Here is a 26,892-nt window from a genome sequence, read left to right as displayed (position 1 = left end):
GACCAGGACTTATCACAAGCCTGTGGACACAAATAAATACCTACACTATAAAAGTGCCCCCTGCAAGAAATGGGAGGGATAATGTACCCAAAGGCCAATTATTGCAAATTAAACAAATATGGTCAATTCCTTTATTAAAATAGGTTGTCCCCCTGCACTAGTGAAGCATGCTTATGAAGAGGTATCCCTTATGGATAGGAATGACCTTTTGAAACAAAAAATAGGTCCTGTATGGAGACTAATTCAAAATATGATATGGCCTTCATATCAAAATACAATAGAGCATTTTTATCAGATTAGAAGTATCTTTAAACAAAATCATTCTATTCTTAAACAAGATCCCTTACTTAGTGATGTTCTGCGCCCTAATCCTAATATTATTTTTAAGAAAAAAAAAACTGTCTTTTCCCCACTCTCAGGGTTGCTACCGATGTGGCAAAACACACTGCATCACTTTTGTATACAGTATATATAATGAATAAATTAACACAAATTCAGGCATCGGCCAGCCCCTTGATATATCCTATTAAGGGATTGATTACCTGTAACATATCATTTGTCATTTATTTAGTTCATTGTATTTGTGATTTGTATTACATGGGCCATACCACAAGACCTCTTAAATATAGGTTTAATGAACATAGACGTAATGTTGAAAAGGGACCAATGACACATAGCTTATCCTGTCATTATGCAGTTTCATGCCAAAAATCTGAATTGTTTACTCGTCTCAGATTTTGGAACAGATAAAGAGCACTGCAAGAGGGGGAGACAGTTTCAAGTCTCTTTGTAAACAAAAGGTCACTTGGATTTATCAACTGAATAGCCCAACACCTAATGGATTGAATGAATATGTGAACCTTAACAATGTTCTATAGGCCCCCCTTCCTTTCCTTCAACTATTGGTAGGTTTTGGTCCATCATAATACCCCTGGAGTAGACAATTATAGATATGTTTCCCATCCCATCTCAATTTTTTGGATGGTGTGCTCCCATTCTTTTCCCCTGCCTTTACGCCCTTTCTTTTAGCGCCTTCTCATTTCCCTTCACCCCCTGCTCCTTCCCCCATTACCCCCCCCATGGAAGGAGGCAGGGTGGTCCCTACCCCTGAAAGTAGGTCCTTACACCGTCAGTAGTACCTCCTATGGTACTTCCATTTCTCATCCCCCTCCTGGTCATTGCCCCCTTCCCCACCCATTCTTTAGTACCTTGTTATACTCCTATATTAGATGATTTAATCCTCCGTACGGGTTCTGGTTTTACACAGTCCTGGTTGATTTGACATTTAATTTTTTACAAAATTGGTTGCACATCTGTGTGTGCACAGATATTACTTTGTACATGTACATATATGTGGATATGGAGGTTTGTATACAGATTTGTCTAGTAACCCCTGTCTGTCTTCAAGAGAGATTTATAAAGGATTTCCTGTATCAGTATTCATGTTAAAATTAATAAAGAGTACAATGAGATAGAATTAGACAATTGTTTAAGATATTTTTTTATTTTAAAAATAATGGTATGCCTTAAATTTATTTTATACATATATAATTTGAAACATTTCCTTTTATATAATATTTGTATTTAATTTATTTCAATACATGGATGTTTTTACATAGATCCTTTGTTTTTTAGTGACCTTTGTCTGCATTACTTGCAAATTAATTATCCAATACAGGTGGCATAATTAACTAATGGAAATTTACAATAAAAGGACCAGTGAGAAGCAGTATGTAAAATCCATTAGTGACACACCTCTGACTAAATTGCTAGTTGCAAAGAAATAAGTTAGAAGTCCCTCATCCTACCTAGGTCTCCACAAGAACTGGTCAGAACTTTTCTATGTGCTTGTTGGTGTGTCCAGCTGCATCTCTATCTGGATCTCTACATACATACATACATACATACATACATATCTGCATATATTTAAGGTAATTTTCCTCACTTGGTTTATTATATATATATATATATATATATAATAAATGTATTTATTTTATTCATAATGCAAAATTAATAATTCCGTGATGGTGCTCCCTTTAGAATTTGTCCAATGGATATAGTGTATGGTGTGGAATCAGAGAGTACAGCACTGTACTGCATCTATGCATAACCCTGGTCATTGGATGAAACCTTCTGGATGTAGCAGTAGGTATGTTTTAAGTGCAGGTGGTAATCCTAGATTTGATATATTCCTTTGGTGACATTGTCCGTTGTGTTGATTCCTCAAAGCACATCGGGCAAGGTGCTGGAGACGGCGAGGTTGATTTGTAACTCTCAGTACTGACTCATAAAAGCTGTGATGCTCCTATAAATACAAAATAAAATAATAATAATAATAAAGAAAGTTACTTCACTACATTATGCAAATAGTCTGTTCAGGCACTGGCATAAATTCTACTGCAGTGGGAATAAACAAGTTAAAGTCCTCTGCAGGTGGAAAAGTCCTTTAATATCAGTTAAAAATGGAACTGAAGAGTAAGAAAGATGAAGTGATTTGAAGAAGATAAGATGATGTATTTCTTACCTCCCATATTTCAGTGGGAACAGCTTCTACCCAGAAATCTCCTGATGGGATTCGATCATATGAACTGAGAAGGATCTCGAAGGTCAGGGGTGAAGTAGCACAGAACCTCCACATCTGGTGGTAGATAAAACATAGCATTCTAACATATGTAAAGATTATTAGATAAAGTTATTGTTGTATCAAGTCATAGAACGCTTCCTGAAAAAGATAACTCCGGGCACAAGGGGGACACACAAACTGATATTTTCTGTTATCTAAATTACCACATACACAGGGTAGGCTATATGTTTTGTCCCTGTCAAAATATCAGGTCATTTACAGGTTATCTACTTTCATGAAGCCATGGAGAATGTACCTGGAGTTACCTGGTTACACAAGTCCATCAACTGCTCCAATAGATGTGATGGACACAAGACCCACAAAGATTGAATATGAAGGAAGAGATTGTTCAGTTTTCACTGTTCGTATTTGTATTCTCAATCATTGAAAGCCCAGAGATAAATGTAACCGCTAGCCAGTCCTGTTTTCTCGCATTTCAGGTTTCTTCAGTTCTCCCTCAGGTCTCCAGCATGGCTATTTATTCTCTCTCTGGTTCAAATAGTTGTAGCTACTGGGTACAGGCTAAAACTTCTGGCTATCCAATTGGCAGCCTTATCTCCAAGGGGTCTGGATAGGTAATGATTGTTTGTCCCTCTCTCCTGAACCCTATGACATCACAAAGTCTGCTGATAGTAGGCACAGACAAGTTTTTCACAAAAAATCACAATCGCTGATGCTGAAATTAGCTGTGGTAGCTTCCTTGAATTAACCCTGTGCAGTCTTATGAGATCCAGAGTTCCAGATCAGCACTTGAGTGAATGTTACCCAACCTGAGTCTGCACTTAGTGCACCCTGGGATGTGCTCAAAGTAGTCATTGTATTAGATTACTCAGGGTGACTAAAACTCTCTTTGGACACATATGCAATGTAACAATAACATATTAAATTTACACAAATTGAAAACCAAATCGCTGGCGACTGCTGAGAAAGAGGACCTGGGGGCTTAACTTTTATTTGAACATAACCTGCAACAATCTCTTTGTACACATAGGGACACCTGGGAGTAATAAAAAAAAAATAAGAGTTATGGTATAACATACCTTAGTTAACTCTTTTTCTTCGAGGTCCATAGGGTCCACAGGATCTACCTTGGGGTATGTAGTTGGAGAGATCCATTGCACCAAACAGCTACAGCTTTAAAGCTCCCAGCATGCACTGGTCCTCCTCCCAATATACCCCGCCTCCAGTCACAGGTATTCAGTTTGTAAGCAAGCCTAACGGCAAGAGATGGACAATGGAGAAGGAAGTACAATGTACCCAAGAAACACTCTCAAAATATGAAGAGGGAATCAGTGATGCAAAAAAGCAAAGAACAGATCCCAACTGAGTCCAGGTGCATCAGGGTGGGTGCCTTGTGGACCTCGAAGAAAAAGAGTTAATTAAGGTATGCTATAACATAACTCTTATTTTCTTCTTCAGGGTCCATAGGGTCCACAGGATCTACCTTGGGGACGTCCTAAAGCAGTTCCCTTAAGGGTGGGGATGCTCCTGAGCAGAAAGGAGAATCTGCCGCCCAAAGGAAGCATACTGGGAGGCAAAAGTACCAAAGGCATTGAATTTTATAAAAGTATGGACAGAAGACCAAGTGGCTGCCTTGCACAGCTGTTCAGCCAGGGCACCATGTCTAACCGGCCACGACGGTCCAACAGACTGAGTAGAATGTGCTGTCACCTTGTTAGGAACAGGGAAATCAGCCTGTATATAGACCTGAACAATAGTTGTATGCAGCCAGCAAGCCAAAGTCTGTTTGTTAGCTGGCCAGCCTCATATGTGAAACCCATATAACACAAACGGTCAAATCTGATTTCTTGATGGAGCTGGTGCGATGCATGTAGATACAGGGGCTTGAACCACATCCAGGGAAGCTTCACCTGTAGACAGGTTTGAAGCCTAAAAAGCCGGGACTACAATTTCATCATTCATATGGGAACAGGATACTACCTTCGGACGCCTTAGTACGAAGGACAGCTCTATTTTGATTTTGAAAAAGTGTCTTCACTGTCAACCATCTTAAGTCCACCTTACCCAAGGGTTCAAAGAGGGGAGCTTGCAGCGCCCTGAGAATCAAGGATAAATGCCATGGTGCTACCGGAGGGACAAACGGAGGTTGCAGCCAGAGAAGCCCTTGCAAAAATGTTTTTACATCTGCCAGGGGCGCAATTCTGCACTGGAACAAAACTGACAAAGCAGAAACCTGAACCCTCAAGGTAGCCAGGCGCCGACCTAAGTCTAAACCAGCCTGTAGAAAAGCAAGTACTCTTGAAACCTTAGGGTCATATTGTGTTTGGGAACACCAATGAAAATATGAATGCCAAGTCCTGTCATAGATACGGGCTGAAGCAGGCTTCCTTGCCCTTATCATCGTCTGGATCACAGAAGCAAAGAAACCTTTGGACTTTAAGACGGAAGCCTCAATAGTCACGCCGTCAAAGCCAGCCAAGGTAAATCCGGATATAGGCAGGGACCCTGCACTAGCAAATCCGGTCATAGAGGCAGCGAAAGTGGTCTGTCTGTGGATAGACATGTATGTCTCCGGGGCCAGGCAGGAGATATTAGTATTAACCTGCCGACTTCCTGCTTGAACTTTCTGATTCTTCTTGGGAGGAGGGATATCGGAGGAAACAGGTATGCCAACCTGAAGTTCCACCTCACCGCCAGAGCATCTATGAAGGTAGCTGAGGGGTCCCTCGTTCTGGAGCCGTACCTGAGGACCTTGTGGTTGTGGCATAACGCCATGAGGTCTACGTCTGGTAGTTTCCAGCTGTCCACCGGGAGTTGAAAGACGTCCGGATGAAGAGCCCATTCTCCGGCGTGTATGTCCTGACAACTTAGGAAGTCCGCTTCCCAGTTGAGGACTCGTGGGATGAATATTGCTGGAAGATGGCAATCTGCCCACAGCAGAATGTTCACCACTTCCCTCATGGCTGGCGGACTTCGTGTGGCTCCCTGATGGTTGATGTAGACCACTGTGGTCACATTGTCGGACTGAATCTGTTCAGGCCTGCCATGAAGAAGGTCCTGCGCCAGACTGAGTGCTCTGTGCACTGCACGAAGCTCCAAGATATTTATCGGTAGGTGACTTTCCTGATTCGTCCACCTTCCCTGAAAGGTGTGACGCCCTGTCACCACTCCCCATCCTCGCAGACTTGCATCCGTGGTGAAGAGTACCCACTCTGGGACCCAGAACAGATGACCCTTGTCTAAATGAGTGGCCTCCAGCCACCAAGTGAGGGAGAGCTGAAACTCTGGCAAGATGCGGATCATCTGAGACTTTATCCAATGATACTGACCATCCCAATGAGACAGAATCCATTGCTGCAGGGACCTGGAGTGGAACTGGGCATACGCCACCATATCGAATGTGGATACCATGGAGCCTAGCACCTGCATAGCCAGGTGAACTGACACAATTTGTCTGCAGAGTAGACTGTGCACACAAGACTGTAGTGCCACAATCTTGTCCTCTGGTAGGAGAATTCTCTGGCTCAGAGAGTCCAGCAGCGCCCCCAAGTGCACCATCTGCTGAGTTGTAGAAAGAGAGGACTTTTTCCAATTTATTATCCAGCCCTGCTCTTGTAAGCAAACAATGGTTATCTGAAGATGACATTGTAACAACTCCTGTGAATATCAGGAGGTTGTCCAAATAGTATCCTGACCCCTTGTCGTCTGAGATGAGTCGTCATCACTGCCATTATCTTGGTAAATATCCGAGGGGCTGTGGCCAGCCCTAAGGGTAGAGCCTGAAATTGGTAATGTTGCTGATCTACCGCCAATATTTGAAATATTTGGTGGGATCGTGCAATCGGAGCATGCAGATATGCATCGTGTATGTCCAGGGAGACCATAAAATCTCCAGGCTCCATTACCAGCATAATTGACCTTAGGTTTTCCATATGGAATTTGGGCACATGGATGAATCTGTTGAGAGACTTCAGATTCAGGATAGGGCGATGTGACCCATTTGGTTTCTGAATCAAAAACAAATTTGAATAATAACTCCTTCCCTGTTGAGTTACAGGAATGGGGATTATGACTCCTGACCACACGAGGGCCCCAATAAACTCCCGGAAGGCAGAGGACCTGACCGGGTCTAAAGGCAGGGTTGTACCAACAAACCTTTGAGGGGGATGCCTCAGGAACGTAATGGTGTAACCTTGAGAGACCTCTTGAACCCAGGCATCTGTCGTGGTCTGATGCCATGCCTGAGAAAACTGTAGGAGTCGGCCTCCAACCCTGAGACCCCCCAGGGGGAGGCCCACCCCATCAGCCAGTGGGCTTACCGTACGACTTGGAAGCAGGACACTTGGTTGACCAGGATTTTTGGTCTGCCATCTCCTGTGGGAATTATCCTGTCTAGAGGAAGACTGTCCCTTTGCCCTACTCTGTGGGCGAAAGGCCCAAGCTGACGACTGCCTATACTTAGGGGTAGTCGTAGAAGGCAACTCCGCAGATTTAGAGATCGCCAGAGAAGACACTAGGTCATCCAGCTCTGGTCCAAACTGTACCTTCCCCGTCAAAAGGCAAGAATTTCAGGGCTTTCTTGGAACCTGTATCCGCCTTCCAGGTTTTTAGCCAAAGGGTTCTTCGAGCTGCAACTGAAGCTGCTGATACCCTAGAAGCTAAGATACCTGTGTCAATGACCGCTCCAGATAATGAAAACACTGATTTTAAATAGTTATCAAGTTTTCTATCTATAATTTCTTTCAAAGAGGATTCTGCAGGAATGGGTAACGTAGAGCTCTTGATCAATATAGTCACATGAGCATCTACTGATAGAGTAACTTCCCATTTGCTACATTCACCCTGAGCAAATGGATATTGAGAGGTTAAATTCCTTGTAGGATGGAAATGCTTATTTGGGTTAGACCATGCTTCAGACATGAGATTCATCAGTTGCTCAGACTGAGGAAAATAATCACTAGCCACCTTCTGATGCCTAAAGACTGGAGACCTAGATTTCGGCGGCACCTCCTCCTCCTCTATACTGAGGACAGATCTAAGCACGCTCACCAGAGAGGGGACATCAACAGAGAGTTGATGGTCTTTTTCCACTGAGTAAGACCCCGAACTCTGAGTTTCAGAGTGTGATGAGGAGGCTGGGTCAGAATCCTGAGGCACTCTCTTATGCCCCTGCTTCTTTACTGCCACTGGTCTATTCGCTTGTACCACCTGCTGAGGGGCTATAGACGGCAGCATACTCTGACTAGAGTGAGCAGAATAATCAAACCAACAGGGATTCATAGGGGACATGTACATATAAGAATGCAACTGCTGTGGGTATCCCACAGTAGGAGGCAATATCGTGGTAGGAGCACACGATGCTGCGACCTTGTCCACCATATGCGACAAAACCTGCGACCAAGACGCCACCAAAGATGGCTCTTGTGTAGGTGCAGGTGTTTTAGAATGTGAAGAAAATCCCGCACCAGGTTAGATTTAGTATATAAGTGAATAAAGATTAATCCTATGCCTGTACCATTAGTCTTCACTACTTTCTTAGACTATGTATACAAGATATAGGTAGGTGCTACCCATTGATTCAAAAAATGAATGTATGTGTATATAGAGAAAAAGGAATCAACTTAAATATGGGTGCACTCAAGTCTCTTCTTACAATAAAATATAAAAAAATTTTATTCAATTATTAAAAACTATTTATCGGGCTTATCAACATAAAATATACAAATACTAATAATTGCTTATTTAATATGAATATCACTGCACTGTATTTGTGCAGGTGTACCAGATAGGAAAGGTGGCTGTTTACAACAGGCACTATACAATCCATCTTGCACAAAATCCTGTTTAGACAGGCCTGCCAAACAGGATTTACCTGACTTGAGCACCGGAGGCTCACCCTTCTCACCTTCTCCCCCTAGGCATGACAAATGTGTGATCGGTATAAGGTGTACAGTATAAGTGCAATGTGACCCACTTCACATATGATAAACTCCACACACCTTTTCAGAGACATGAGGAGAAACACAGTGATAGATATAACTGACAGTTTGAAAACAAAAGACAGTATATATATATATACAGCAGCTAGCATGAAAGTCACATACAATGCATAAATACAAACATTGCTATTGCAAATTGACTCTGAATCAACTGACCAGCCCCGACGGGGTATTGGCAGGACCTAGAACGCTATATACCAAACCCAGAGGAGAGTTATATAGGGAGACAGAACAACCTGAGACAACCAGCCTGCAGCAGTACGTACAACTGCGAACTGCGAGTGTCCCACACACGAGGTGGTCAGAAGTAGCAACCCAGAGGCGGGAATCCGTAACCGGAAGTTGTGTCTGGGTCGGGGGAGGATCGCCTATCTCCCCTAAACTGTGATTTTGACGGCACGGGTACGCTGGCCTCACAGTAGTAAACGGCAACTAGTGCGTCTACTACCCATCCCAAGCAAAAGACAATATGGCCCCAGCCACCTTAGTGAGTATACGTTACGCGAGGCCTTCACCCGCAGCCACCTCTGGTGCGTCTCCTACACCGGAGGCCTGGACTGCGTTGCGCACGATTCTCCTCATGAGGAATCGCTTATCTGCCAATTCCGTGAATACGATTGCAGTCTGGACCCCAGCGGCGCTGCTAGCTAAGCCTCGCTGAGGGCCGCCGAAATCCCCAGGGCATATAGTGGTACTGGCGTTTCGGCATCGGTAGATGGAGTCGCAGTGCCTGTGTCCTATTTGGCACTTAGTACCACTCAACTCAGAAGTTCACAAACGAAGGTAAATCATAAAAGAAAAAGCCTGGGACTGCCTAAGCAGTCCCGCTGTTAAACAGGTACGCATGGATACTTGTCACGCACCAAACAAAAAGACTGAATACCTGTGGCTGGAGGCGGGGTATATAGGGAGGAGAACCAGTGCATGCTGGGAGCTCTAAAGTTGTAGCTGTTTGGTGCAATGGATCTTTCCAACTACATACCCCAAGGTAGATCCTATGGACCCTGAAGAAGAAAGTATCATTAATATAGTCATAAATCCTGTGGAAAACAGGGTGTCACGTACCTGTCTAGTTTTCACCTTTTGCCTGTTGACTTACCACTGCCAGCTGTCTCCATGGATCTGTATGTGTAATTTGCCTGGAGGACCTGTTCTGATCATGCTGCTGCAGCACTTCTCTATGCATTCCTTCCACAGTGATAATTTCACCTGGGTCCTTTCCTGTCTGTGAACACTGCTAGCCCTGATTGGAATCACAGGTGTAGTTCTGACTCAGTGCTGCAGAGATGAATACTCCCTCTGCATGTTGTGTCTTCCACCACTCAGAATGCTACTGCCAGACCACCTCCACCAATTGCAGCCAGACCCAGGGTATATATATCCTCCCCTGATAGCATTCTGGGCCTGAACATCTCGTTACTTCCGTGGTGTATGGTTCGTGCTGTTCTGTGTTCTAGTGTATCCCTGACTCCTGCTGACAGCTACCCCTGGTGCATCCAGAAAACTTGCTACAGCAACCCCTGGTGCAATTCTGAAAACCTGCTACAGCAACTCCTGGTGCAATCAAGAAAACCTGCTACAGCAACCCCTGGTACGTCCAGAAAACCTGCTACAGCAACCCCTGGTGCATCCAGAAAACCTGCTACAGCAATACCTGTCAATCCAGATGTCCTGCTAGCATCAGCTAATAGTTCCTGTGCTCCTGACCTTAGTCCTGTGCTCTGCTAGCCCTACTCCTGGTTGGTCCCTTGCACTCTTGCAAACCTGCATCGTGCTTCCTGCTGTGGATCAACTCCTGCTCCTTCTGCCTACCCACTCCCTCCCTGAACCTAATATCCCAAACCTACCCATTCCTTCCTGAACCTGTTATTCCCAATTACCCTATCCAGCCTGCACCTGAGTTCCAGCCTTTGTCACACCATTTCCAGATTACCCTGTTTAGCCCTCGTCTCAGCATTGCCTGATTTCCCTTCAGCCATTGTCACGTTATTCCAGTCCAGAGTCAAGTTCCAAGTTCTTCAGTTCAACTCAACAAGTCTTCCTGCCGGGCCCAGTCCGGTTCCTCCAAATTCCTGTCATTCATCATCAAAGGCAGTTCTCACTGCTACATAAATCTTGCAATAGAGCTATCTACATCATCTGTGGTTCCAGTCATGTCGGTCTCCGTTGAATCCCACTCATCACCTGGGACAGGTAACTCACAGACACCATTCGTGACAGAATGTTCAGGCCCAATGATGGTGGCGGATCACGCAACTATTAAGGGATTAGATGCTTTCCGTAACCTGGTCACTCACTTGGATTCACAGGAAGCGGTACAGCATCAAGTGCTACAGCTTTTGCAAATCCTGAATAAATCGGCTAGATGGTACTCAAATCACACCTGAACCTCTAACTACCTTCAATCAACTGCTGGAGCAGCTACAGACTTTACTCATCAAAATCTTTCAGATCATTCCCGAGTTTCTTAGAGCTACCCCTGTCTTAACTAAAATCTCAGCCTTGGAATCCCTAAGAAACAAGGATTCTTCCGAACCAAGTAATGTCAGACATCATAGTTATCCACACCCCAAGTTCTCTGTGGCCGAACGCCAGTGGTGCAAACATTTACAGCTCTGTCTCTATTGTGGGGGTTCAGACCACTTCATTAACGACTGATCCCTTTGCAACTCCAGCAGTGGTTCCAAGTGTCAACATCTCAGTGCCCATTCCGGTCCCAGCCCGGATTCTGCCTGTTCCTGTCCCAGCCCGGATTCTGCTTGTCCCAGCAGGGGACTCCAGTTGGCAACCCCAGGAGGGGTCTCCAGAGCCTCAGCCCCAGGAGGGGTTTCAAGTCTCGTACCCCAGCAGGGGGTTTCAAGCCTCGTACCCCAGCAAGGGGTTTCAAGTCTGGCACCCCAGCAAGGGGTCTCAAGTCTGGCACCCCAGGAGGGGGTCTCAAGTCTGGCACCCCAGGAGGGGGTCTCAAGTCTCATACCCCAGGAGGGGGTTTCAGATTCCAGTCCCCAGAGAGGAGTGTCGTGTACTACTAATACTGATCATGGTTCCTGTTTACCATCTCCTACAAATGTAATTCCAGAAAATTACAATCTCTGTAGTTTATTCTTAGCTTTGATTGTTGATGCTACTGTCTCTAGCTCCTCTGGACCCCTCCCAGTCCCATCAGTTGGTCTGAATACCGAACATCTGTCAGCTTCAGTTGTTTTGACTCCTCATCAATTGGAGCATCCTCTAGTCTCTTCCAGCCCTGCACCTGAATGTGCGCCACAGTCCTTGAACACACAGGATTCATCAGATACTCCACCATGCATTTATTTTGATGGGGACTTCTCTCAATATTATGCTTTATTGAAACAATTCTTTGCTATGATGAATTCTTCTTTGCCATGTGGAGTCAAGCCTACTAATATTGTAGAGTTTATTATCCCATCCTTTCAAGGTAAAGCTTGGGACTGGGTTGCCCCTATTTACGCCTCCAATGATCCAATGCTTCTAAATATAAAGCCTTTCAGTGAAGCTGTTGTCAATGAATTTGGTCCTTACCCTGTAAACCAAAATTCTAGTGAAGTTCTCAGTTCCAAAATATTGTCCAGTCTGTTTGTGCTACCAAGAATTTGTCCTCCACTCCCCTGAAGTCCGAACAAGGTCAAGTTTTAAAGGGCCAGCGTGCTGAATCCCAAGCATCCAAGGAAAGTAGTACTACAGAATCGGCATCCCTGAACATGAGATGTGCGCACACCTCCTTGTTGCCTTCATACAACTGTACCTCCCAAAATATAGACTCTGACAAAGTTTCTAGTAAGAGGTTGTCATCCTCTGATGTTATGCTCCTATATACCGCTTGTATGGTACAGAATGAAACACTCCTCCGAGAGAAGTCTCGAAGGACCCTTAGGAACCAACCTTCTAACACCATTAGAACTGGTCAAGTTTCGCTTAGATCCTCCCAGGTGTCCTATCTGTCTTCAAGCCATACTAATTCTTGCATTTCACCTTATAGACACTGACTCGGAATATGAGTTCGACCATGCACACGATAATTCTCCATTCTCTGAAGACCATCTGTCGTTTGACCCTGTCCTTCCCAGTCATGTATTTCCTCAGGAGTTGCCCGAGAGAACTACGGCTTTCCGGGGGAGACGATCATCTTCCCACAAAAGATACCAGCGAAATAATGCCGGTTCTACATCTTCATATACCAAATCTTTGTGTACTACATTTCCAGAAGAGCGTCCTCATTTTGGGATTATTAAAGACTTCCTAGGTGATGAAGGTTCCACCTGTAGTGAGGAAGAATGATCTACTTATTCTGAGGATGAAGATGTCTGAAGAGATGTTTTCAGAGTTATGGTGTCCCTGTGTTTGAAGCTCCTGGAATGGCATGTTTGGAAGAAAGTTTTTTTTTTTCTCAGTGTCCGGAGTCCACCCATAAAGAGGGGGGTACTGTCACGAACCTGTCTTGTTTTCACCTTTTGCCTGCTGACTTACCACTGCCAGCTGTCTCCATGGATCTGTATGTGTAATTTGCCTGGAGGACCTGTTCTGATCATGCTGCTGCAGCACTTCTCTATGCATTCTTTCCACAGTGATTATTTCACCTGGGTCCTTTCCTGTCTGTGAACACTGCTAGCCCTGATTGGAATCACAGGTGTAGTTCTGACTCAGTTCTGCAGAGATGAATACTCCCTCTGCATGATGTGCCTTCCACCACTCAGAATGCTACTGCCAGACCACCTGTCCATATCCACCAATTGCAGCCAGACCCAGGGTATATATATTCTCCCCTGATAGTATTCTGGGCCTGAACATCTCGTTACTTCCGTGGTGTATGGTTCGTGCTGTTCTGTATTCTAGTGTATCCCTGACTCCTGCTGACAGCTACCCCTGATGCATCCAGAAAACCTGCTACAGCAACCCCCAGTGCATCCAGAAAGCCTGCTACAGCAATACCTGTGAATCCAGACGTCCTGCTAGCATCAGCTAATAGTGAGTTCCTGTGCTCCTGAGCTTAGTCCTGTGCTCTGCTAGCCCTACTCCTGGTTGGTCCCAGACACCCTTGCAAACCTGCATCGTGCTTCCTGCTGTGGATCAACTCCTGCTCCTTCTACCTACCCACTCCCTCCCTGAACCTAAAATCCCAAACCTACCCATTCCTTCTTGAACCTGTTATTCCCAATTACCCTATCCAGCCTGCACCTGAGTTCCAGCGTTTGTCACACCATTTCCAGATTACCCTGTTTAGCCCTCATCTCAGCATTACCCGATTTCCCTTCAGCCATTGTCACATTATTCCAGTCCAGAGTCAAGTTCCAAGTTCTTCAGTTCAACTCAACAAGTCTTCCTGCCGGTCCCAGTCCAGTTCCTCCGAGTTCCTGTCATTCATCATCATAGGCAGTTCTCACTGCTACATAAATCTTGCACTAGAGCTATCTACGTCATATGTGGTTCCAGTCATGTCGGTCTCCGTTGAATCCCACTCATCACCTGAGACAGGTAACTCACAGACACCATTCGTGACACAGGGTACTTGAATGATGGGGATATTATTAACACCTCATTTCATCACATTCCTCCACCACTTAGATCTTGTACGCAGGATGTCTGGTTCTCTCAATGTAGCCTACCACATGTAATTTTTTAGTCTGGGACCCAGTATTCCACCTGTGTCTGGTCATTGAGCTGGTGGTGGCTCACACTCCTATTCTTCCCCTTAAGTACCTCAGTGTAACAAATCACTGAGCTGTTGTGGTTGCTTTGGCCACTAAGTGACAGAGAATTGGTAAATTGGCTGGGTGTCTAGTGATAGTGTCAGGTACCCAGCTGGACCTGCCTCTGGGCTGAGGTGAAACATCTTTTGGAGGTCTCAATATATTCAATGTCTGTTAACAAGGTGCTCATCAATTGGTTCTCTCCTTGACTGTTTGGTGCTGTAAAACTTGTGGCGCCTAATAAATAAGCTGTAGTAATGCTGTTGATGATTGATGCCCAATACCCCTCCCTCAAATTCAACATCATTGACTAGACTTTAGCAGGAAGAAGGGGAGGAAGTTGCCATGGAGGGGCTTTTTACTCACCTGACCAATAACAAACCTGTTTAGAAGAAGGGCATATTCTCTAATCCTGATACTCTCCTGAGGACAGTAGAAACAGTGGGGTCCAAATCTGCACCAGCTGTAAGTAATTAGTCAAACCTATAATGAGATGGTTTGTGCTACTCTAATTCTTGCATCTTTACATCCAATTGAATGCTGCTTGGGTTTGTTGAAATGGTGCAGGCACTTAACTTACTCTGGAATCCCCTGAATAAGGATTATTGAGTTGGCTGTCAAATTCCTCCATGAGAAGCACGTCCTCACGATAACTATTTGAGAATCCCTGCAACATAGCCCCCTGGAAAGTTTTTCCACCTTCCAGGTTCCGTACACTTAGTATAGTCAGATGTACACTGGAACCCATGGTCATAGAATGTATGTTCATTGTAGTCTGAACACTGAATTACTTATCTCGGTTGCATTACCGGTAGACACTCAAGGGCTACACTTCTCAATCCCCAATATCTGGGACTCAATACTCTTACACAACTGTCAGAGCTCTTGAGCAATACTAATGGCGGGACGTCTACCCACTCCAGTTACCGGAGCCACCTTGCTGTGGTTCCTGCTGCTACACCACAGTCCACTATTCTATACATCTTGCCAGAATTATAAAACTTGTCCAGCTTATACTTAGACATGATAGAACCGCTGCTTATCAACATGGTTTCCTCAGTTTGATTGTCCCACTTAGGTCACTGCCAAATACTTTATAGCTGCTTGCAGGATGTATGAACCCTTGACAATTCATCAGTTTGGAGAAACATAGCACTAGATTATTCTCATGATCACCTCTTTAGGATCTCTCTTCATGTATCACCAACACACTGTGCTACTTTTAGTGTAGAAAGGAAAGTAAGAAAGAATAAACATGCTGATTAGTGAGTGTGGTGCTATAAGTGGGAGTGGTATAAAGAGGGAGCAATGTATCATGTTGGGAGAAGCACTGACAAAGAGAACAACAGTGGAACCATCGTTAATTGAAAAACAGCAGCATTATATTCAAAGTGATCTTCTAGTAAAGAAAGGAAATGGTTCAGACAGAATACTCAAATTACTCACACTTACCTTGACATTAGATGGTGCAGAGCCATAATTCAATAGTATCTGTACTAACTGGTGGGGCTGACACTCGGGATAATCGCTGCACACCTGCAGAGCACAATCCAGGGGGGTGTAACCAGCACTATTTGTAACGTTAACAGATGCCCCATGGTCCAGAAGCATTTGCACTAGCCTCAGATGGCAGTTAGAGCTTGCATTGTGCAGGGGCCCATGACCTTTCTTCCCTGGAGTGTCAGGATCACCTCCTGCCTTCAGGAGCATCTCTGCCACCCTCAAAACCTGTCCAAAGTACTGTGGGGAATCAGAAGCAGCACATGCTGCATTGAGAGGTGTCTCTCCCTGCTGGTTACGTGCACATGGGTCAGCCCCTAGGCTCAAGTATAACGCCACATGTTCTTCCAGGCGATGTACCGATGCCACATGTAGTGGAGTGGCATGAGTATAATGGCAGGGAAGATTGACAAGAGCACCGAAATCCAAAAGCTGTTTCACGCATCTAAAACAGCAAATAAAGAAAGCTGAAATTTTTTTAAGATATATTAAATAGAGATATATACAGCTTACACAGATTATGCATTTTATATTATTTCAGCAAGCTATACATTAGGTAAAAACAATTGTGCACTTCAGAATTAAAATGCAGTGAAGGCAATTGTTATGTACTTCAGAGGCTTCACAAGTAGACCATTCTTCCAGCAAGATTAGCCTGCTAACAGACTTGAATGCATCATAATCAGGCTCCGATTCACAAGCAAAATGGGTCTTTGCCACCACAAGGTGACTGATGTCCCCCTTCACAAAGGATACATCTCCATACTATGCATTGGTGCCTTTCAATGCAACTGCATTGTAATGCAGTCTTAAAATAATGGCTACTGCTAAACTAGAACCAGGGGTGAAGCAAAGCTCGAGACAAAGGACCTGATTCAGACCTGCTCGCTAGCAAGCGAGCACTCGTTGCTGGCGATGTTTGCTAATGTGCGCATGCGTATACTTCGCAGTGCGCGTGCGCAAACTAGTACGAGCGATCGGGATGCGCTCGTCCTGCAAAGACATCCCAGTGGAATGAGTGACAGGAGAGGCCGTTTGTGGGTAATAACGGGCAGGTCACTGGAATCGGAGGAGTGGAGTTGCGAACGCAGACGAGCCTGAGCATCTTAACGCTGTTTCAGAGGCGTGGATAATTAACAGGCAGCGTCATAGTGCACGTCACCTGGTTGAATTATACACTGAAGTGCTCGCAGTGCTTGCGGCAGGGTACAGTGTACTGCAAGCGCTGCGGTAAGTTCCGATGGACCCCGATGTACCGATGGTTGCATACACTTCCTGGAGATGACGTGCGCAAGTGGGCGTATTAAGACAGGCTGGTGGGCGTCTGCATACACAAAGCGATCGCTCGCCAAGACATAGTGGGCGTGCTTATGCCTTGCCGTACGATCACCTGCCTTGACGTCAGTGGGCTGAATTTGCATATGCTGGGAGCGAGCGGCCACATCTAGCGAGCGGGTCTGAATCAGGCACAAAGACTGCTCAGCATCCTCGTCCCCATAACATGGTACAGTCACCCTTGGCTTGCTTGAATACTAATGTCAACATTGTAAAGTCTAATATGTTTGTAAATGTTTTGTCCTTTTACATTAAGGTGTTAGCAACTGCTTCATTTAATTGTTTCTAGGTTGTCTTCACTTTTAAATGGAGCATGCGGGCTCCACTGTCTCAAGACTCATAGGGAAGTATTGCTGCTGTACACTACCTCACCTGATAATAAGCACCACAGTGATTGCCATACAATGCAGAGAACATCACAGTCACTGCCATATAATAGAGAGAACATCACTGTGACCACGATAAAATACAGAGAATTTCAAAGTGATCATCATAAAACACAGAGACAGTCAATGACCACCATTTAATGCAGAGACCATCAGTGACCACCAATAATACAGAGTGCATCAGTAGCCACCATATATCAGTGACTGCAATATAATACACAGTATCAGTGACTGGCATATAATACAGAGAGTCTCAACGGCTGCCATATAATACAGAGAGCATTAGTGACTGCCATATAATCAGTGTCACAACTAGGGCATTTGGAGCCCTAGCAAGTTAAAAAACGGAGGAACCTCCCCCCCCACACACACACACACAATTATGTGCACACGCCAAAAAAAAGTGGGTGTGGTCACATGCCACAAGGGGCAAAGCCACTGAAAAATGGCGTGACATGACACCACCGTTTCTCGTCACTCTGGGAACATTCCATTCCATATGCACCTTAATGCCCCCAGTAGTAGTGCCCCTCTTGCGATGCCCACTGTTGTAGGGAATCTGTATAATTTACCGCCGGATGCATGGGTGAAAATCCTGATCGGCCCTAAGGTAAGTATCGCTAACCTAAATCCCTTCCCTAACCCTAACCTTCCCCCAAGTGCTTAAACCTAACCCCCCCTTCCCCGCCGCCTAAACCTAAGTCCCCCGGGGGGGTGCCTAACCCTGACCCTCTCTCCCCCTAGCCTAACCTAAACTCCCGGGGGGGTGCCTAACCCTAAGTCCCCCCCGGGAACCCTAAACCTAACCACCCCCCCCTGCGGATGTCCGCGCCCGGCATCTCTTCGATTGGGATGCCGGGCACTGGTCTCCCGGCATCAGTAAAATGACAGGCGTCTAGATTTAGACACCTGTCATTTAACCCTCGCCGGGATAAAGCAGTCGGGAAGCAGTCTGTCGGGATTAGGTCCGCCGGCTTCCCGACTGCATACCTGTGGTAGTGCCCCCAGTAGTGGTCACCCTATGCAGTGCCCCCCAGTAGTGGTCCCCACAGTGCCCCCTGTAATATTCCTCCTATGCAATGCCCCCAGTAGTGGTCCCCCTCTATGCAGTACTCCCAGTAGTGGTCCTCCTATGCAGTGCCTTTAATACAGTGCCCCCAGTAGTAGTCCCCCCTATGCAGTGTCCCCCAGTAGTGCCCCTTATACAGTGCTCCCAGTTGTGGTCCCCTCTATGCAGTGCCCCTTACATATATAGAACAGATACACAAAAAAAAAAAAACACAACACTTACCCCGAATCCTCGCTCCTGCCTCCGTCCTCTCGCTCGGCACTATGCAAGAGACGTTATGCATCTCTCCCATCACCCACTGCAGGAGCCGGAAAGGCGGAGCCCATGAGTGAGCTCCAGCCCGGGTCCAGCCGTGGGTGAAGCAGCCAATGAGAGTTTGTATGACTCTCACTGGCTGCTAAAACAAACACTGCCGCCAGGTAGTACAAGTGTACTACCTGGCGCCAGCAGCAGTGTGTTTGTTACTGTGTAGTGTGGACCTCACTTTGTGCAGTCAGCGCTACACAGACTTGAAACCGCTGTCCTGGACCACGGCCGGCGGCAGCCCCCTTCCCGTGCCGCCAGCTTCCAGGGCACGTACAAAAGACCCAGGTCCGGGTAATTGCAAGGACCCTGAGACAACAGGTCCGGTCGTTGTGGCAGCAGGAATGGAGTGTCGATGTAGAGACTCTGAAGATCTGAGTACCAATGACATCTGGGCCAAGCTGGAGCCACCAGCAGGACAGTGCCTCCGTCTTGTTTGAACATCCGAAGAACTCGAGGAAGAGGGGAGACTGGAGGGAATAGGTACGCAACCGGAAGGTCCATTTCACTGACAGAGCATCCACCAGGCTTGCTTCGGCATCTTTTGTTCTAGACCCGCACACTGGTAACTTGTGATTGTGTCGGGAGGCCATGAGGTCCACCTCTGGGAGACCCCATTTATCCACTAGGAGTTGAAACACCTCTTGGTGAAAAGACCATTCCCCGCGATGCATGTCGTGACGGCTGAGGAAGTCTGCTTCCCAATTGAGAACTCCCAGAATGAACAGCGCAGAGATGGCTGGGAGGTGACCCTCGGCCCATGTCAGAATACAGGACACTTCTGTCATTGCTGCCCGACTTTGAGTGCCTCCTTGATGGTTGATGTAAGCCACTGTTGTGGCATTGTTGGACTGTACCTGTACAGGTTTTCTGTGAGGGCCCTGTAGACAGCTCAAAGTTCCAATAAGGGATAGTAGGTCAACCCATGGAGGGGGCACAGGAGGTACCTGTATCACCTGAACCTGTTGTGGCAACCCTATAGGGGGAATTACAGCCTGTTGTGGTAACCCCATAGGGGGAATTACAGCCAGTACTGCTAGGTGGTCCGCAATAGTAGCCAGCACCTGAGAAAAGGAAGCCCTGGGGGGCTCTTGTGCAGGAGCTGGGGGGTCTGATGGGCCTGGTGGAGTATAACACTTAGCACATAACCCATTTTGTATCAAATCCTCCTCGCTTAAGCCTGCAGCACATAAATTTGCATGATAGCAGTATGGGCAGACATGGGAGGGAGTTGATCAAGAGAGTTGGGAGGAAATAAGGTTGGGGTTCAGGGGAAGGGAGGAGAGCTCAGACTCAGAAACAGAGAAAGAACTGAATGCAGCAAGGTTGGAAGAGAATGATGGTAGGGGGTGGAATTGGCAAATGAGAATTCATGATGGATAGTGTCAATGTTTCCTTTATAGCATAGATTTGCTTGATGATAGAGAGGGCAGAGTAATAGGAATACAGGATGAATTAGAAGTGGATGTAGTTACAGCGAGATTTCCTATTTTGGCACTCGGCATAGCTGGAGTACCTTTAAAGGTACTGAATCACTTTGTTGTGATGGCTTGGGGTTTGGGTCACAGAAGATGCTGTGAAGTGACTAGTGCTACTTTGTCAAGGATGAGAAGTACTAGAAGAAAGAAGAAGTGTGAGAGAAGTTGAGATGAGAATAGGGTCAAGGCCTTCAATGTGCTTTGGGTGGAGGCGGGGGACAGGAGGTAAAATGAAGGAGAAGGAATGGAGATTTAGGAGATTTTTTGGAGATTTTGGTAGAGAGAAGGTCAACGAAACTAGAAAGGTAGAAGTTGTCATAAAGATAGGAGAACACAGGTCCAGGGAGTGTCCATCGTAGTGAATGGGAGCTGGCACATTTGGTGTTAATTGTGACTTTTAAATCCCCAAGAATTACAGTGAGAACGTTTTGTGAGAGGAATGGGCAATCCAAGTAGCAACATTTTTGAGGAATAGGGAGGAAGAGTGTGTGTGTGAGCCTATGAGGCTGCGAACAAAAATCGGCTAATCCGGAGGTACCATTAGTGCGGCATATAGCGCAGTTATGATGAGATAATCACATCTAATTGAATACCCCCTCCCTTGACTAAACATTTCATAATATTGTAGAATAATTTGGGAAAATGAGTCATACGCATAACAATACTGTACTACATTGTCAGATGTGTTAGGAAAATGCATAATACACATAAATAACTACTGTTAATACAAATAAATAACTACTGACCTATAGCATATCTATTTGTAGAACTAAAAGTCAGCCTTATTTTTGCACTGCATGCAACTATGTTCTCTATTGAAGGTTGCATGTATCATAAAATAATACAGATGTGGAAAAAAACAACTGTGCTGATGCATATTTGCATGCAACTCAAAATGTGCACGGCCAATTGCTATATATATATATATATATATATATAAAGCTGTGTACACCTATATGATGTATTATACAATATATGGTTCCAACGCGGATCGGAACAATATATTGTACGCATCGTAGAGTGTGTACGCCCGAGCCATCGTTCTCGATGGTCATTCATTGCATCGTCCCATCTGCTGTCCTTGCTCTATTGTGCAGTGTGTACGGTGCGTGAACGTATCATTACATCGGTTGCAAGGCGCTTGGTCACATCATTAAATGGTGTGTACTCAGCTTTACTCTGGCCATTCTTATATTACAGGAGCCTCTAAATCCTGTTTTCTGTTAATGTGAGATTGTGGTACATTTCTTAAAACTTTAAGACCATCTAGTAATTCCAATCTGCGAACAACAGAAACATAAATTCTGCAAATTCAAACTACAAAGGTTGTAGCTAGAGCAGAATTTAATTTGTTAACATTCACATTTAGTCAACAGTCTCCTACAATGAGTACTTACGCCAGTGTTTCCTTTGTGGTACAGAGGTGAAGGGGTGCCAGACCATCTTCGCTCTGTAGATTGGGGTCAGCTCCACGGCTCAGCAACAATTGGGTACACTCAGCATGGTGACCCTGGCAGGAGTCATGAAGAGCTCCTCGGCCACCCACTACAGAATTGGGATTGGCTCCACGGGATATCAAGTGCCGCACACAGTCAGAGTAACCCCGACCAGCAGTAATACGCAAGGGAGTAGTGTGAGACTTTTTAGGCATTAATGACCAGAGATCTGAGAAAAACAAATAAGGGTTTTCTGCAAGTGAAATAAATGATTTTTTTTTTTTTTGTTACATATTGGATGCTTTATATAAGTTTCTATATTGTGTCCTATTATCTCATAGCAATATAATTAAATCCTTAATGCAGGAGACTTCAGGTACCTTCCAATGTAATGTAAACATATCAATTTCTAGTCAGCAGATTCCCTGTATAACTACAGTAGCTTCCTGTGTCCAACATATTTTTAGCTTCGTGGTGGTGAAACTATATACACTAGTCACAGGATCAAACCAACAGATACAATATATAGGGGGTCTATTCATTATCACTTAATTTCTACAAAAGCAGGTTAAAATTAACATTTTCACCTGCAATTGTGCAAATTAAGTGTTCTGGCCATTCATCAAGAAGGTAAAGCATTCATCAAGAAGGTAAAGCAGGAGATATCACAGGTATCTCCTGCTTACCTCTCTCCCCCCGGAATGGCCCGCTGTCCCCATACACTAGTATGGGCACCGGAATTCATCAAGCTCCGAAAATACAATATTTTGTATTGCGGGAGCATTTGCCATCTTCAGATGGCGAGTGATCCTGCCCCGGGCTCACAATCCACTCCTTCCCCATGGGGAAAGAGTCCCGGGTTGAGAAAGAGGGCTCCTTCCACCGGACGTCGTGGCTCTTGTGCGCATGCGTGACCTGTAGGTCACACATGCACACTAGTGTCACTGCCCTGAAAGGGAGACAGTGGATTTTTGGATCAGCTGTCTCTGCGCCAGAGCAGAATGTTAATAACATCATGAATAGACCTCACACAAACACAATATAGACTATAATCATTTTAATTTCTACTTCTGAGAATCAATAGAAGTGTGATCTGTTCAGGATTATTACCAGCTTTTTCATTCTCAGTTAGATTATTTTAAATCCATCAGAGGACTAGGAATGATGAAATAGAAGTCTTGTAGCATTGTTATGCAGTCACCATGTGTAAATGTTTAGGCATGAAGTCAGAGTCTTTTAACTGGATGGCAAAAACGTTTGTCCCAAATTAATAACAGGCCAGCCGGGGCTGTTGCCCAGGGGGCCCCACACACTGAATGAAGGGGGGGGCCCCCCCCACGCACAGAGCTACATCACCAGCCTGGGGGGGCACTGTGGCATACGTGAATAGGGGTTTCTGCTTGGTATAATGTGAATTACATTTGTGGATTTAGAGTATTGCACATATACTTTTACATTACATTTCCGTCATATCTTATTATTGTCTGTTTTGATACATTGGTTTTAAGACGATTTTTGATTTAATCATATACTAATGTGAACCAATTAACATATGGAAATAGTCTTCTATCAAATGGAGTGTACAGTAGGTGTATATTCTTGGAGGTCTGTGCATTTAATATTTTCGCCCATGTCAATATTATCTGATATTTATCATTTCATTTGACTATTTTTTGCCATCTATATTTCATGTAGATCCTCACTATTTTATCTTCATATTATTACTTGTGTGTGATCTATGTTTTGAGTGTACACCAAATCACTCTTTTAGAGGTGTAATTTATTAAAAGTTAAGTCGTCTTGTCTTTATTGCATCTTGCAATAGATACAGTCAGGTGTATAAATATTGGGACATTGACAGAAATCTGAAGTGTTTCGGGCAATATTATATGCTCATATTCAGTCAAATGCTTCAGGACTCATTGGATGGCGCTTCACAGTGCAGATGGAAAATGACCCAAAACATACTGCAAAAGCAACCAAAGAGTTTTTTAAGTCTAAAAAGTGGAATGTTATGCAATGGCCAAGTCAATCCCCTGACCTGAATCCGATTGAGCATGCATTTCACTTGATGAAGACAAAACTGGGAAAATGCCCCAAGAACAAGCAGGAACTGAAGACATTTGCAGTAGAGGCCTGGCAGAGCATCACCAGGGATGAAACCCAGCGTCTGGTGATGTCTATGCATTCCAGACTTCAGGCTATAGTTGCCTGCAAAGGATTTGCAACAAAGTTTTAAAAAGTGAAAATTATATTTAGGATTGTTTAGTTTGTCCCATTACTTTTGGCCCCTTAAAAAGTGGGAGGCACATATAGAAACCATTGTAATTCCTACACCGTTCACCTGATTTGGATGTAATTACCCTCAAATTAAATCTGAAAGTCTGCAGTTAAAGCACATCTTGTTTGTTTAATTTCAAAGCCATTGTGGTGGTGAATAGAGGCCAAAATATGAAACATTCTGTCAATGTCCCAATATTTATATATATATATATATATATATATATATATATATATATATATATAATGTTCATCCTGGTTTTGCCTGAAACTGATCCCTGTGCATTACACAATGCATTCAGATCTGATATGCACAACTACCTTTGCCTTACCCATAACTGAATTACAACTCGATGCTTATGAATGTTCTACTACCTAGCCTGTAATACTTAGCATGATACATAAATGTGCCTGATGGAATATAGAGCCATTGGGTCCACATATATGCTATTATCATACACATTAAACTTTTACATGACAGATCATATTTTTGTTATTACTTTGCTGTTACACTATATCTATGGTAATTAGTAGAAAAATTAAGCAGGTAACACAATTTTGCATGACTTGCTGCTGCCATGTTTAGCTGCACACATTGCTGATTAATGTGATAGCTAAACATTGCTAATTAACCTGCGTATCTCTATGGGATGAAAGGGAAATTAACGAGGTTGCTACTGTAGTCGTGAAGTGCCTTCATCTGACCATTCTACAAGACGCTCACCTCCATCACACCGATTTGAAGTCCCCATAAAAATAATCTTGTGGATTATGTTTTCTATACTTTCTTAAAAGTCAAATAAATGTCTTAATAATAATAAAAGAAAGAAACTTCTGGCTAAGCACATACTACCATTTCTCTATAAAACCCTTATTTTACTTGATCAGTTTCCTCAATGTCTAGATATTCCTGGTCACCTTGCAGTTGGCCATGTCATCTGTCAATCCAGTACAAGACAACAGCTGCTCAGCATGCTTAGTTCCCATACTAGAATTTGATATCACCAAATAGACACTCTCACCCATTTCCGGCGACCACTGTAGTTCTTCACTAATTGTCTCCACCACAACTTCTGCTGAGCCATCTTCTTTGAATATCCCCCTTATCCTTTCAAAATCTCCTGTATATAGTGCATTATGGATGACAGCATCTCTGCAGTATTGGCGTCTTCGGTTGGCAGGGGGGTTCAAAGTCTGGCTGTTAGGCAGGAATCTGCGGGTGAGACACTGCCTGTTCACAGCCCTTCTCCGATCCTCAATCTCCAGCTGTTCTCTCTGCCTTTGTAGAGATCGCAGGGTGGCAGCTGTGAAGGGAAAAGTCTCGCTAGACATTTTATGGGCAGTTTTATCTTCACCTTATAGTACTAGAATTGAGAGCCTCATCACACAGTGCAAGCCAGGGGAGTGATGTCCTATTTATAACCCATGGGTTTCTGCTACTCCACATGGTAAACATATTTTTTGCAGTGTCACATTCCGGAATATAATTATGCAGTTGCTTGTCCCTAACATGTCCCCCGTCCTAACAAATGTATAACAAAATAGTGTGTGTAAACTGGAGCTACCTATATACATAGGCAATCAAAAAAATTATATACACTTTGAAGCGAAGCTTCATTAATGTTCTGGAATATTCAGGATGAAAACAAAACAAAATGTCACACAAAAAAAAAGTAAAGAAAACTCCCATACATAGTATAAAAATAGAGGGTATCCTACAGTCACATACGAATGAAAGAAAACTCTTAATAGTATGCTAAAGGGAATCACACCAGTGGATGTATTTGATATGCTCTTTCACCCAGTTGTTCAAATAAGGCAAATAACTTACATAAGCGATAACTCTTGAAGACTTTACAGTCTGGTATCTCAGTTCCAGCGGCCAATCTGCGCTATCATACGGTTACTCAGAACTCCGATAATCGACTGATCTGCATCTTTGTATGTTGCTGGTGGGTGCCTAAATACAAATCCCAGCGGCTGCCAAATTTTGCATATGTTTGCACAGCTGCGGTGTACATATTTGCAGCCTCGGCGACATTAGTGTACATCTCTGAATCAGGTCCATTATCAATGGGGACTACTGTCAGACCCCTATGTACCAAACTTTGGCAGCCAGGGACGTGCAGTCAGGGTAGGCACTCCCTCCACTATCATACTCACTGTCATGCTCCAGAGTTTTGATAAAAAAACTGAATTCAGCTGTTTTTTAACATCGAATTGCCACCACTTCCGCACCATTCAATGGCGGCTGCCATCTGTTGGTTTGCAAAATCCTCAGATGGCATAAACCCAAATGATAATGAGGTCCATTATCAATGGGGACTACTGTCAGACCCCTATGTACCAAACTTTGGCAGCCAGGGACGTGCAATCAGGGTAGGCACCCCCTCCACTATCATACTAACTGTCATGCTAAAGAGTAAACTGTGTTTTTATTAGGGGTGAGTGGGTTTGGATTTCTGAAATCTGAACCCTCCTGATCAGAGTTTTCCCGCCTGACTCGGATCTGAAATCGAGGCAAAGTGTCATCATCCCACTGTCGGATCTCGCAGGTTCTGGATTCAATAAAAGGTCCCAGCGTCGGCGCCATTTTGTCACTCGGCTGTGGACAGCGAAGAGGGAGGGTGGGAGTTAGGGCTGGCTGGGCTGTGTAGCGTAGTGTAGTGTTGTGCGGTGCTGCACTGTGCTGCTTTTGTCCATAGGGGCTGTGTCCACTCCTCCAAAGTCCATAGGGGCTGGCTGTGTTGTGCTGTGCTGATGTTGTCCATAGGGGCTGTGTCCACTCCTCCAAAGTCCATAGGGGCTGGCTGT

General features: G+C 44.6%; 1 protein-coding gene across 1 annotated transcript; it reads right to left on the bottom strand.

The window, feature by feature from the left end:
• Window positions 1-1,527: 1,527 nt before the first annotated feature.
• Window positions 1,528-25,479, bottom strand: ASB16 (ankyrin repeat and SOCS box containing 16). The gene is made up of 5 exons (XM_088470633.1): window positions 25,101-25,479; window positions 21,760-22,027; window positions 15,744-16,236; window positions 2,525-2,638; window positions 1,528-2,305 (listed from the first exon to the last, which is right to left on the bottom strand). Exons 1-5 carry the CDS (start codon window positions 25,408-25,410, stop codon window positions 2,117-2,119), a joined length of 1,374 nt encoding a protein of 457 aa, XP_088326759.1. The 5' UTR covers window positions 25,411-25,479; the 3' UTR covers window positions 1,528-2,116.
• Window positions 25,480-26,892: the final 1,413 nt, after the last annotated feature.

This window comes from Taudactylus pleione, unplaced genomic scaffold (assembly GCF_031769625.1).
Source record: "Taudactylus pleione unplaced genomic scaffold, aTauple2 ptg000102l, whole genome shotgun sequence".
Lineage (NCBI taxonomy): Eukaryota > Metazoa > Chordata > Amphibia > Anura > Myobatrachidae > Taudactylus > Taudactylus pleione.
Note: the sequence above shows the minus strand (reverse complement) of the source record. Positions and strands in the feature narration are given on the sequence as shown.